The 15,182-nt window shown below is 35.3% G+C and overlaps 1 protein-coding gene across 1 annotated transcript; it reads left to right on the forward strand.

Moving 5' to 3' along the window:
- Positions 1-229: 229 nt before the first annotated feature.
- On the forward strand, positions 230-3,609 carry LOC111389614 (nuclear pore complex protein NUP62-like). Its single transcript, XM_023014540.1, has 2 exons — positions 230-1,457; positions 2,570-3,609. Exons 1-2 carry the CDS (start codon positions 489-491, stop codon positions 3,404-3,406), a joined length of 1,806 nt encoding a protein of 601 aa, XP_022870308.1. The 5' UTR covers positions 230-488; the 3' UTR covers positions 3,407-3,609.
- The last annotated feature ends 11,573 nt before the right edge of the window (positions 3,610-15,182 follow it).

Genomic DNA, 15,182 nt, shown 5'->3' on the forward strand with positions numbered 1-15,182 from the left:
GGCCGCCATCACTCTTGCTGGTATCGACCATATACGTCTGATCGTTTGCTCTTGTGTGCAGGAAGGAACACGTGGAGTGACTTTCGATTGACCATACGAAGGGTCTAATTCGCGAACTCAACACTAACTAAAATATGTATCTCATAAAGCACTCATCTTTAAAATTAAAAAAGATGATAATAAAGTAAACTTCGCATCACTATTAATGATGAAAAAGTAAACACGACAAATGCAATTTCACTTGGACATTGTAATGACGTTAAGCCCTTGCTTTCACCTTAAGGAGAAAAATGGTAATCACCCAACGTAAACCACAACTCGTTCCATGGATCAAAAAGTAACTGACTAAAGTAGACAGAGCCTCTCGCTTTCCGGTCCTCCCTTCCAGCTGGAGTCCTGCTTCTCAGTTACTCGGATCCTCTTCCGGTGAAGTTTCCATTTCTAGCCTTTTAGTCTCCTCTTCTTCTGGCTCGGGTCCTTCTCCAAGTATGTTCGGATTCTCACCACAACAATCGTCGTCCCCCGCCTTTGCTTCATCCCCCGCCTTTGGTGGGGGCTTTGCTTCATCTTCTTTTGGTGCCGCCTCCTCGTCGCCTGTTGCTTCATCTTTTTTTGGTGCCTCCTCTTCGTCGTCTGTTGCTTCATCCCCCGGCTTTGGTGGGGGCTTTGATTTATCTTCTTTTGTTGCCGCCTCCTCGTCGCCTGTTGCTTCATCTCTTTTTGGTGCCTCCTCTTCGTCGTCTGTTGCTTCATCCCCCGGCTTTGGTGGGGGCTTTGCTTTATCTTCTTTTGGTGCCGCCTCTACGTCGTCTGTTGCTTCATCTCCTTTTGGTGCCTCCTCCTCGTCGTCTGTTGCTTCATCTCCTTTTGGTGCCTCCTCCTCACTGTCTGTTGCCTCCTCTTCTGGTTTTGCCTTCTTACCGTCTGAGTCTCCAGCTCCTATCTCTCGGAGTTCATTCTCGTTCGTGTCAACCCCCTCCCCCTTTGCTACTACATGCACCGACACTTTGTTTGGGTCTTCAGCTTCCGTCTCTTCAAGCCCCTTCGGGTCGACCTACTCCACTCTCGAGGCCTCTGCTCCTCCATCTCTTTTTCGTACCTGCCGACGTTTCGAATCTACAGCTCCCATCTATTCAAGCTCGTTCGAGTCATCCTCCTCCGCTTCTGCTCCTTCATTTTCTTTCCCACTGTCTGGGTCTACGGCTCCAGCCAATTCAAGCTTATTTGGGTCAGGTTCGACTCCCGTATCCATTTCATTAGTATCATCTTCATCTGCTCCTAGTGCCGCTGCCACTACTGGATTATTTGACTCCGGTTCGTGCCGGACCTCTTCTAACAGCGCCACCACCATTACTGGAACTATCAGTTCTTTATCTCCATCCTTCAAAATGAGCATTCCTGTGACCTCATCAGCATCAGAAACACAATCAAAAGCTGCTCCGTCTTCTACTCGTGAGGTTTTCTGGTCGCTTTCTTCAGCGTTCATTATATTTTGTGTACACTATCAGAAAGCTAGATTTACTTTGTTTTAAGTGGTATATTTTCCATGCTATCGTAGTGCTTTTTACGGATCAAATCAAAAGAGTAATGTAATGGAAATTGCTTTGAGTAAGTTGTCTTACATTCTTACTTGAGTAGGAACAAGAAAAAAGGTTATGCCTTTTGTAGTTAGTGATTAATGAGAGTACAATTGATTTATGCTGTCAGCATATGTAAAATATCGGTCAGGTTGACATTGAGGCAATATCCCATGTTAATGAACTCATATGTGAGAATTAGGTCGGCTGTTGGCACAATGAACTTGGAAAATTGATCTATCAAGCCTTCAATATGTTGATATGTATGTCCAAAGAAAATTGAATTCCTCTCACTACTTTATTTATTTATTATATTTTCTATGGATTAGTTGTCAGAGAATGGATAAAAATTTCTTGATAATTAGCTATTTGTTTACTTTTGTTGTAAGTAGAGAAATATAAAAATTTTGGATTTGCAGTCTGTAGTTTGTTGATTGGGATTAGGAAGGAAAAAAAATTCTGGTTTTGGAATATTTTGAATTCCCAGAATTCATTTGCCTGTTGCATGTATTCGTGTATGAGCAGTTGGCTTATGTCTGGACTATGTCTGAATATGTTTGTTTATCAAATGGGACTCAAAAAGCGTATACCATATTTATCTTTCTTGTTCATAAAACGATTTTCAATGTGATGTAGTGGTCAAATTAAGCATTTAGCTTAATTTTAAAAGCTACTATATAACAAGTGAAGCAATCTAGAATGTCTTGTATCCTATTGTTTCTGTCAACCTTAATAATTCACTATACTTTCTTGGTATACGATGTATTCGGAAGCGCTCATCTGGCCTCTACCACTGTCTGAAAGCACGTGTTGTGTGAGAATTCCTTCTTCTGTGCTTTTAAGAATTTCTATGTACATTTGTCTTGAATAGTAGGAAATAGGAATTTCTCCTTGGGTGTACAGAGTTTGCTTTAAATCATTTCAGAACCATCTTTTCCTCTGCTGGGAATTATAATTGTTCTGATTTTCATCTTGTGGTGGGTGATGACAAGATTGGTAGCGAGGATGACCAGGTGAGTGAAAGTGTTGAAAAGGTGCCAATAGATCAAATGGCAAAGATAGGTGAAGACCAGGATGAAAAACAAGGCACTATGGTTGGTGGGCAGGATTGTGCTAACTCGTCTATGGATCCCACCACTAGCACTATTGAGGAGACAACCATTCCAGCCAAAGTGCATCTTGCTACTGCAGAGCAAATGGCTACTGAAGCAAATAAACCATCGGTCAAGGAAGTTGATGACGAGCCTCCTGAGAATTCATCTACTGAATCCGAAGTTTTCGATGGAGATAAAATTGGTCATTCAGCATCTGGGAGTCTCGCATCTCGTGAATCCTCTCCATGTGCAGACTCCGAGGACTTAGCTCTAGCTTTGCAGAATTCTTCTCCGGCTCAGTATGCTCCTATCTTTAACCAAATATTATGCAGATATGGTGACATCAGTAACGAGAGCAAACTCAAGAGTATCGAGGCTAAGGCAGCTTTCTTCCAGCTGTTGGCTAAAGTTGTTGAACGGTTGAGCAACCATACTGTCAAGAGCCTTGATTCTGGTGAATTGCAACGCATGCAGGAGTGGATAGATGATGCAGAAGCTGTTGGGTTTAAGGTAAAATGGTTGCAACAGAGGTTTAAAAATATAGTTACAGTTTCTAGATACCAAGAACGTCTGATGCAGTTAAATGAGATAGGTGAACAGATCAGTGCTGCAAAGATATCACTGAGAGCGATGAAGCTTCGACAAATTAATTTAAAGGAGGAAGTTGATACCATAAAGGTTGAACTTGATGGCGATAACTTTGATGAATCTAATCTATGTGAAGGGCTCTTCTGAAGTATCGGCTAGGAAATGGAATTAGTAATGCTGTACTTTTTAGCTTCGTATCTAGTCCCGCCTACCTCTCTGTCCCTCTTCTTCTCATATTCCTGCACAGTCGTAATCAGTGAAAAGTACAAACTTCTAAATGTTAAATATCATATGTAGATATACGTTCTGTGATATCATTTCCACCTAATTCTTCACTATGCTTACTATTATTGCTATCGTACTATGGAGTTGGAGTATAAATGCTCTTGGGCTAAATATGTCAGTATGTTTAAAACTGACATATTTGATCTCCATGGAGTAGTCGTGAGTGGGTTTTTAGATTGATCCTTGTGGATTGGTTGATAGCAATAGATGTTTTTACTTTTTCAAACTTGACCTCGTACTACTTGAAGTTGAGCCGTAAAAAGAAGTTGTAGGGAAATGTCTTCTTGGACCAAACGGGTGCCGAATTCGAAGGGCATGCAGCATCTGCCAAGCAGCGTCAGTATAATAATTGTGCTACTATAGTGGAAGCTATAATCGGTTTTCTTCATCTTTACTTATTTTTATTCAACTAACTTTCATTGCACGAGTTTAAAGTATGCATAACAAAGTTATGACTTTTACAGTTTTCTTTGTAATTGTAAAAAGCTGTAAATTAGAAGTAACGGCTATTTATATCAATGAACGTCATTGTCAAGTATTCCTCGTCAAAATTTTAAAATTTTAACCCTTGATTAAGCCTCATTTTTTCATTAAAATACATTTTTCAACAGTGAATTTACATAATTTCAATTACACATTTTTTAATAAAATAATATTACATGCAAACCTAAAACTTTTCATTATTTTTTAACCACACATTCTTCATCATAACATTATTTAAAATAAATTTTTTGATAAAAAAAATTGGGCTCAAACAACCCCTTAAAAAGTTTAAAACAAGGTAAGAAGATATCTTTTAGGGAAAACTGTAACAACAGTTCCTAAAATTTATTTTATTTTATTTTATTTTTGCAAATTTTACCTTAATTTTCAATTTTTGCCGGCGGAGGTTTCAAACTATGGAGAAATTAGCAGTTAGGATCTAAATGGATTGAATTCATCAATTTGACCATTGGTTGACAAAGGAAATCAAAATTTGATCAATTTTGACCAAATTAAAAAGGATAAAATGATAAATTTGCGTTTTTCTCACATTAAAAAAGTTACAAAATAAAAATAACAAAAATAAGATATCATCATCTTCCACACCATTTACCCCACAAATCCCCATTCACCCCAACCCTCACGCCACTCCAAACAAATGAAAACCGTCAACCACTGACTACAGAACCAATAAAGCGAACAAATCAAAACTATAAGTCAAATTGAACATCAATCTTGATCCTAATGATTCAGAGGACTTCAGCTTCGGTTTAAGAGGCAATGGTGTGATGTTTCATTGATGAGTTTGAAGTTGAAATTCCATCTAGAGCTCCATCGTGCATTAATGGTTGCCAGCACTGGTGGTGGGAGGTGATAGTGTGGGGGCGATGGTGGCTAATGTTAAGGGATAAAAATCCGATATCGAATAAAGATGAAAATATAAGCTAATTTATAAAGATTTGGGCTACTCCTCTTAATAAATTTGATGTTTTAAGATGGAACCCTCAATTTTAACATGGTATTAGAGTCGATTAAACTCCAATGAGCATTTCAATCCGATTAAGTCTCAAAAAAAGGATTGATTTGTTCAAATAAGTCACCATGTTACGGGAACAAGTTAAGGGATAAAAATCTCACATAAAACAAAGATGAAAATATAAACCAATTTATTAAGATTCGGGCTACTCCTCAAAATAGGGATGATCTTTTAAGATGAAATCCTAAATCTTAACAACTGGATGGGCTTCTGGTTTTGACTGAGTTTGTGATGGTTGTAGATTGTAGGCGGAGGTGGGTGTGTGGTAGTGGTAGTTCTTTCCTCAAATCTAGCTCATTGGCTTGTTAATGGTGGTGGTGTGGTGGTTCCGCCTCCTTAACTTAGATTGGTGGTGGTGGGGTTGTAGGTTGAGATAGATCTAGTTTTCCAAATCAAATAGTTCGATTTTGATTTTGATTTTTCATTTGAGTTCCATTTGGCAATAGAGGAAAGCATAGCGGACGTAGTGGTGTTGGGTAGTAGGGTTTTAGTTTTGGGTAGGGGTAGAGGTAGGGGTGAGATTTGGATGGGGGATGCGTTAGGGGTGGAAGATAATGATGATTTTAAATTTTTTATTTAATTTATTTTTATATAAAAAGAGATAAAGTTACTATTTTACTCTTATGGAAAGAATTAATGATATGGTCAAATCATTTTCTTGGTCAACTAACGAAAAAACTGATGGATTTCATCCATTGGGACTCTAAATACATATTTCTGAAATGTTAGAGATCTTTACTAGTATAAATTGATTGAAGGTTATGATAAAGTTTACAAAAATAAAAAAGGCCAGGACCGTCGTTGCAATTTTCCCTATATTTTAAGTGAAAATGGAAAGGGAAAATTGATGTTTTTTGGTGCGACATTATCTGTGCCGTAGATCTTAAACTGGCAGGAGAGTGGAAGCTATAAACTATGCCAGACATGCCTCTATTTCTATCGAATTTGATAATTTGATTACCCAAGCAGATGGAGAATAACTCCGGTTTCTGGTATTAAATGAGATAAATATCCACCACGATCATTCACCTATGTATACATGAGATAAATATGCATCAAATTTGGGGGATTTGATAAAAAAGCCTAGTCAAACAATGATTTTGATAAAATAACATTCCTTCAATGTTTCTTGGTCAAATGGCCTTCATTTATAAAATACAATAAACAAATAATGTCAAATATCTAAAATACCCTCATTATGGAAAATACCCAAATACCCCTTTCAATCCAATTAAATTCCTCAATTCATCTACAAAATGCATTAACCTGTTTTCTCTGTGATTTCTTCCCTAAAATCTTGATATTCATTGTATTTTTCTTCTATCTTCTCCAACATTGTGAGCATTTGAACAAGAATTTTATTATCTATATTATCTACATTGAGATTTCCACTATATTTAAAGAAAAAAGAAAGGTATTTTTAGAAATCTCATTTACATTGGTACTTTTATTGTTTAATATAGTATAAAATGATATTTTAATTGATTTTATTTTCTCATTTGGTGTATATTTGTATCGTCCGCAACTATTGGACGATAACGATTGGAAACGACAATCCAGTCGTTATCTGTAGTGTAGAACGACACTACAGTTGTTATCCTCCATGTAAAATGATAGTACAACTGGTATCTATTATGATTTGTCCCTTATTGATAATATATTGTGATTACTTTGATAATTTAAATATGGTATCTATTTTCATATTAATTTAATATATACTTGAATCAATGAAGCCATAATGACAGATATATATTTTTTTTTATAACAAAACATCGTTGGTACCGTTTTTAATATTTTACCTAGAAAATATATAAATGATATTCAGAAATTAAATATCATTGATCTAATAACAATTTATTTTTAAATATACAAGTTATCAATTATTCGTATCGTGTTTACATAAGTAACGACACTTGTGCTGTTTTCATAACAGTAACATCACTAGTGTTGTTCTCACATCTGACTCCGTTTTGCCAGATTCGAGAGTCACTGCTGTCTGCTATAATTTATTCTCAGGAGCAATTTCTCATTTAATGAATATAAACTCAAATTCTAGTATGTATTGTAGTTGAACTGTTAAATTTTTGTTATCAATTAAACATATGTGGGCTATGCAATTTTTGGGATGAACGTGATCTTTTAGACTGTACAGTTCAATGCTTTTGAAAAATGATGGTAATCTTAATATCTGCAAACATGCTAAGAATGTCTCATTTTGCCTCCTTCATTTTTGTTAACATCACAACTGATGGAAATTGTTGTTCAAATAATCAATAAACAAAGAGTGTGGAATGGAAATGGAACAAGTGTGGACTAAACGGAAAGAGGCTGCCATGGTCTTTGGTTTAAACCATGCGACCGCTTGGCCACAGGCTTAATGCGCATGCGGTTGCATGGGCACCTACAAAATTCAGAAGGCTCAATATGGTTGAACCATGCGATGGTAGTCACGAGAAGACCGTCGCAGGTAGTTAGGCAGTTTTGCTGCTATATTTTTTGGCGCCTTTTCACTAGTATTGGCACCACTTCGTGAAGCTATGATTCATGGCTACAAATATGTGTTTGTTGGACATAAAAAACACATGGAAATCAGATTACAAAACATATGGTAATCTGTCATCATTCCACAAGAAAGAAAATTTATTTCTTCCTCCACATTCACATATTCCCTTTATGTTCTTCAAGTTCGAGTGAAGAAATGCTTGTGCTTTTGTGTTTCTCTACTCAAGGCTTGATCAATCCTTCAAACCGTTTGCCGCAAGATCCTTTAAGCACCAACATTAATACCAAGAGGGGGCAAATATCGTTTGAGGACAACGATGTAACGTCGTGTTTGAGCCTTCCATTTTCGTCATGATCTTGATTCATTTTTTCATCCTCTTGATTAATTTTCTGCATTGTTTCTTCTCCAACCCTAGTGGTGAATAATTTCCCAACAATCTCAAACGATATTTGTGCGATGGAGAATGAAACTACGATGGCGACGATCAAGTCGGTAAATCAACACTTCATTGGAAAAGAAATTTGGAACGTGATGTTTCCGTCGAAGAATGAAAGGATTGAATCCCGTTTGGTAAGATGAAATTATATTCAATCTTCTCTCATACAAAAGGTATGTTTTTGTGAATATAATTGTCTCGTACCACTTAGACTCACATTTGGAAGTTTTATTGTGCCCATGTGCTTGACATCCAATTGATTCCATAAAATATAGTATGCGTTCTGGGATTGTGCAAGCACATAAATTTGTTTTGTGCACTCAAATAATCATATTGATGGAAAAATATTAACTGCCGCCACCATCTGTAAAAGGGTGTTTTTATTCAGATCGTCATTTTCACTATGCATTCTTCCATGAACCAGTGTGCATATGATTCTGTTATAGTTTAATGAAAGAGCACATTTTTCGACCGTTGCATGCATGTGGAAATCTGGTAAGTTACCTATTCAAAATAATTGAAAGTTGTGTGGTATAACCGTATAAGTGACAGATTTGTGTATCCCTACTGGCTATATTTCCAAATCCAATTTCACATGTAAGTGGGTGATTACATAATACATGGAGAGAATAATAAAATAATCTCCAAAGTCATTATACAAATCACAGTAAGTTGTTTATCCACATGGCTTAGAATTTACAAAATAATAGTCTGTGCATCTGGTTTCTTCGGTGGACGTATCTATTGAATTCTGAAAAGAAATCATTTGAATTTGAACGACCTTTTTTGGGAAGTTATCTGTTGACTGTTGAAAATAATGAAGGAATCATGAGAAGTGGATTATGGTTAAATGATTACATGTGTTAAAATAGATAGGAAAGGCAGAAACTCGAAACCATAAAATGGCCAATTTAAATTTTGGTTTGGTTATTTTGGTGCTTTTCCATTGATAATAATTTTATTCCATATCCGTATGCATGCCATAAATCATGATTCTGTGGCATTATAATCACTTTGTATTTGCACGTTGTTGTGGAAAGATGTATCTTCCTATTTTAAAAAATCGGATTATTCAATTTTGAATTGAATGATCCACTAGTGCCAAATAGGATTTATTTGGCTGGTTACGGTTCTGTGATTAATTCATTTTCCTGAATTGTTCATTTGGCGTGTATACTATTCTGCCATGCCATGGATATGATTGAATAAATCAAAAGTGTGAAAATTGGAAATTAATATAACCTGAGATCTTTGAATATGCTCCAAATTGTCATATAAGACTTGGGATTTCAATTGGTTAATTTAATTTTCAACTAGTTGATTTATCTGGTGATAGTCACTTGATGAAATATTTTGTCATATTATAGTATGGTGACTATGAGTAGGATTTGATCCTCACTAGTTGATGTGTGCAAGTGTTTATTTGATTTTGACAAATGTACGTGCATAAAGGAAAATGTGTGAGAATATTTGGAAATAAATTATTCACACGTGCTCACTCGAAGATGCATAATTTTTTGGCATTGACCCATATGGTTAAATGGTTGAAATTTTGATGTGCATACTATATTATTGCAATAATATTCATGATATTGCATATATGGAAAAATTCTTTAGTATTAGAATTTTATGTGAATTTACCATTTCTCTACTAGAAAATTAAAATGACATGATAAATTTGATTGATTGATTTCATGTCTTGTTGAACTCATATTAACTTGGGTTAAGTTGATAGCCTCATTTAATCCTATGGAATTAAGTGAGATGATTATATGTCAATTCTATTCGCATAAAAGCATGACAAATTGTGATTTGTCCTAATTTATTTTAAAGCGGAAGATGCTTGCACATTTATTGAGAAATGAAAATATTTTGTAGAGCACAAATCGTGTTTGTATATTAGTATGACAAAATTTATAATATAAATAAACTTCATGTAGGATATTATAAAAATCAATTTTGATTAATTGATTATTCTCACTTTACTGTGACAATTGGGAATGACTCTTATGCATGGCATTTTAAAGAATGCAATTTAAACCAATTATGGTGGCTAAAGATCTATTTGATCATGATTGTTATTCGGTGATTAATTCCAATATGTGGGTTGTCACATTTGCTTGGATAATACACGAACCCACTTGGGTAGCCCACATGTTTCTGTAGGGCATCATTTGTTGAACGGTGCATTTGCCATTATGTTGGTTTATGGACTTCAAAGTGCAAGTAAAGCACATCCATATTTGTGTTTTGAGACCAGTCTATAAATCTTTAATGGGTCTAAAGGATGTGTAAGGATGCTTACTATTTGTTGAAAGTACATGAAATTTCATGACTACGTGTTCTATTAGAATATGAGAATCACTTGATAAACTTGATGATTGATTTCATGTTCTATTGAAATGTTGATAGCCACAAATTAAGTGAGATAATCTTATGCAAAATCGTGCTTGCATATAAAAGAGACAAAATGTGATTTGTACAAAAGTGAATAAGGCGAATATGTACCATGTCATTGAAGTGATATGATGCTATCTTGTGAAGGTCACGAAAGTGATAAAATGCCAATGATTGGAGTTTAGTCTCATATGTTGTTGAATTGGACTTCAATCATGGAACCAAATTGAGTTGGTTTATGCTTGAAAAGCATGGTAGGTCTATGAGATGACCTTGATCAAAATTAAATAGTGGATTGAAGTACATTGTGAATTAATGATAACTATCTAAAAGTATGTAGACTTTCACGGTTATTATTGAAGTGATAAGCAAATTGAACTACAAAAGAGTTAATGAACTCTAAGTTCAATTAGATCCCAAATGTGGGGGTTAATATGCTAATGAACTCTAAGTTCAATTACAATCCCAAATGTGGGGGGTTGATATATTAAGGAACTCTAAGTTCGAGTATAACCCGAAATGTGGGGGTTAACATTAATTTTATGAACTTATATGAAGAAGTTTAGAGATATATGGATGCAACATTATAAGATTGCATAAGAATTCCTAATTGAGGAAATGTGGGGGTAACATAGTTTAAAAAATTACCGTATCCTTTACCTTTTAATCATAGAAATTTATCTATGATGGAGAAAGGTAGTGAGGGCCTTGTAGGGATGAAACACACTAAGTCTAAAAGTGGATTAAATGGGAAAAGACCGATTGTGGCGCTTGCAAAACCAATGAAATATTTAAAGAATATTCATTGAAGATTATTGTAATGATTCAATGATGATAAGTAAATACCGAAGTATGAAAATTCACAAATAGAAGTGATGGACTAGTGTAATGAATTAATGGAAATCATCCAACAAGTGTTTTAAAAATCAATAAGGCTTTAAATAAAGCGAGTGAAAAGCATGTGACTTCTTGGTGGTGACAAATTGTATCTATCAAATGAATCAATCGTTGGCTAACTATACTTTGATAAGTTACTAAGTCACATAAAATGAAAAGTCAAGACATATAAGTCTTAGATGTGACTTAAAAAGGAAATTAGCAAAGATGGAATAATTTCTGTAAAGACGTAGCGGATCCTTTAATTAGACCACTAAATAAAATTTTAGTGGCATCTACTTTGAGTAGGATGGGGTTGAAACTCCTAAACTATAAAGGTCCACCAATGATGGCAACCCTACCCGTCATTACTCAAAAGGTAATCCATAGGTTCAAAAGGTAACAACAAGTTATTCGATATGTGGATAGTTGCAGCATTATATAAATCCGAGATAACATTATCCTAATTAAATAATGTTGGTTGTTACTAAAGTGAGGGTTGAGTATTAAGACTCTTAATGAAATTCAGTGTTAAAACAGAAGTACCTCTAAAAGTAACAAATGTACTGAAAGAACTTCACCTAAACAAACTTCGAGGTGATGCCGCCTCAATTGAGAGTTGGATTTTCTCTCTTAAAAGTTTGTTGAATAGGATGAGCGCAAGGCCATAACAGCGCTAAACGAGTTGAGGAACTTGAGAACACATAGTACTCATGTGTGTGTTCTTACCGGTATTGTCACATGGAATAACTGGTTCAAAGCTACGGCTATCTTTGATTCTAACTTTACTTTGTTTGAATTACACTATGGTTAGATTCAAATTGAAAGATATCTAATCCTTAGCCATGGGTATCGTATACTTTGAATATGAGAGTTTATTGAATTTTGAATAAGTGGGGGATTGATGGAAATTGTTGTTCAAATAATCAATAAACAAAGAATGTGGAATGAAAATGGAACGAGTGTGGAATAAACGGAAAGAGGCTGCCATGGTCTTTGGTTTAAACCATGCGATCACACAGGCTTAATGTCCATGCGGTCACATGGGCACCTACAGAATTCAGAAGGCTCAATGCAGTTGAACCATGTGACCGCATGGCTTTGTACCATACGGTCGCATGGTAGTCACGAGAAGACCGTTTCAGGCAGTTAGACAGTTTTGCTGCTATATTTTTTGGCGCCTTTTCACTAGTATTGGCACCACTTCGTGAAGCTATGATTCATGGCTACAAATATGTGTTTGTTGGACATAAAAAACACATGGAAATCAGATTACAAAACATATGATAATCTGTCATCATTCCACAAGAAAGAAAAATCATTTCTTCCTCCACATTCATATATTCCCTTTATGTTTTTCAAGTTCGGGTGGAGAAATGCTTGTGTTTTTGTGTTTCTCTACATCAAGGCTTGATCAATCCTTCAAACCGTTTGCCGCGAGATCCTTTAAGCACCAACATTAATACCAAGAGGGGGCAAATATCGTTTGAGGACAACGATGTAACGTCGTGTTTGAGCTTTCCATTTTAGTCATGATCTTGATTCATTTTTTCATCCTCTTGATTAATTTTCTGCATTCTCCAACCCCGGTGGTGAATAATTTCCCAACAACAACCACCTCCAAATTTCTTGGTGCATTTGCTATGATATTTGGATGGTGCTAGACAGAATTAAGAGATGACCCATGTTGTAAAATTTTGTTTCGCAAGTATACGATCCATAACAAGTAATAGTAGACCTAAGAGTCCGGATTTTCGATTCCACAAGGACTATTTTCTAGCACTTAATTCAATTTTTGTTTTACTATTTGACTAAAACAAATTATAAGTTGTAAAATCTAAGTTTTATTCTAAATTTTAGAAAATAAGTAGATGTTCACATGATTGGTTGGAGAATCAAATAATGAATGGATGTTAGAGCAAAATAACTTCACCAATTGATCACATTTACATCTCAAATTAAAACTCAATTCTGATGTAGTGTTCGGTCAAATTCTTCTATTGTATTCAATTTATCCATCTCGAGTTCTCATTGAACCTATTCAACTAATTAAATTTCATATCTCTATGCAAATTCAATTTAGTTAAATGAGTTCTATGTCCTAGGAATTCAATTATGACTACAATAAATGGTATAGATATCTCTATTCATTATACCAATGTACTGAATTTTACTACACGGTCTAAATCCTAAACTCATATCTCTATTGTAAAGAATTCACAAAAATCATCAAATTATTGATAAGATAATTTAGTGCATTCAACTCATAGCAAAATCAACACATGAAAAAATTAAAAATTGAGAATCTTTATAAGAGAATGTAAAGGATCCCAATTGGTTACATCATTCCCCCTAACAATGAATTTAGTTACTCATAATGCAAGAAGGGAAATTGTCTTAGAATATATCACTGGATTTGTAATAAAGATGTAGAAGAAAAAGTAGAATTCTTGCACCAAGATCTCATTCCCTTTCCAATGAATGCTTATAATCTTCAATTGCTTGGTGTTAATCTTCTTGAATTTTTTTTTTGAATCTTCCTTTTTGTTTTCTTGTCTTCAATGTGTCAAGAACCCCTCAAAAGTATGAGAAATATGTCTTTATAGGTGCCCCTCCATTTTGTTTAGAAGTAGAGTTTTTATGAATTTTAAAACGGCCCAAAAATGCGCTCTAGACACTTAGTCACAGCGCCTAAGCGCTATGAGTTAGCGTCGCGTTAATTTAATCACAGCGCCTAGGCGCTGTCTCTTGGGTTTAAATTTCATCTTTTTTTCAGTTTCGTAGCGCCTAACAGCGCCTAGGCGCTATGAATGCAGCACCTAGGCATTGTCTTTCTGCTCCAATTTCATGTTTTTGGCCTCTTTGTCCATTTTAATGCCTCTTTTCTCATCACCTCTCCTAATCTTCAAAACAATACTAACAAACACATTAAAAACGTTTTATACTCACAAGATCTAGCATTTAATCAAGCTAAACTTGTGCAAAATTCATGAGTGAAACAAACTCTTCAAATACCCCCAAAGTTAACCGTTTGCCAGTCCTCGAGCAAACAAACACATCAAACAATAAAATCATCCAAGAATGATACACGCACAACTAATTAGTTAGACAGCTTGTCTTTTTGGCTCAGCATTGATAACATTAATATTGTTGAATGGTGTTAAAATCACAATGCAAGAACCAAACTTTCACTCATATAATGCGAAGCGGGGGTGTGTGGAGGGTTAAGCGTAGCGCCGTACATTCACAAGTTGGTTTACTTCCCACCCCTCAATGGTCAATTATTTCCTTTATTCACTCGAAAGATTTACACACCCCCAAACTTGGTTATTTTATTCTCTTACCATGGTGTAATTCTAAAGTTCAGTTTTGCTTAAGATTTTCTCACACCACTCTAATTTAGGTTAGTTCAACCGGCAATGTCAACAATTCATTCATGTAGTGATTCTCTCAATTTATGAGTGTTTCAACAATCTAATTTATATTTAGTAATTCAAACCCACTAGTTATCTAGGCCTCCAAGATCATTTTTTTTATTCATTCATTTATTTATTTACCCACCTTTTTTTCACTTCTTGACCCCTGTAGCGAATGCTAGGTTGGTAACTCCCCGATTTTTTGTATACCAAAGGGTACCAGGTTTCAGGAGACCCATACGGACTTAATAACTCAAGTAAAAAAGGTGCACGTATAAGACTTAGCTAAATACGTGCAATACTTCTTTTCTTGTAAAAAGAAGCAAAATTTATAGATGTTAGATTTCTAGCATTCGGTTATCACCAAGCTTATACCAGAAAATTAAATACACTCCACACAATCTTTTTCACATGCACGGAATCACCACAATCTTAAATCATTTCTTTCGTCGGTTAGAATGCCCCAAATTATAATGTACACGGTTAAGGGG

This window comes from Olea europaea, unplaced genomic scaffold (genome assembly GCF_002742605.1).
Source record: "Olea europaea var. sylvestris unplaced genomic scaffold, O_europaea_v1 scaffold602, whole genome shotgun sequence".
NCBI lineage: Eukaryota > Viridiplantae > Streptophyta > Magnoliopsida > Lamiales > Oleaceae > Olea > Olea europaea.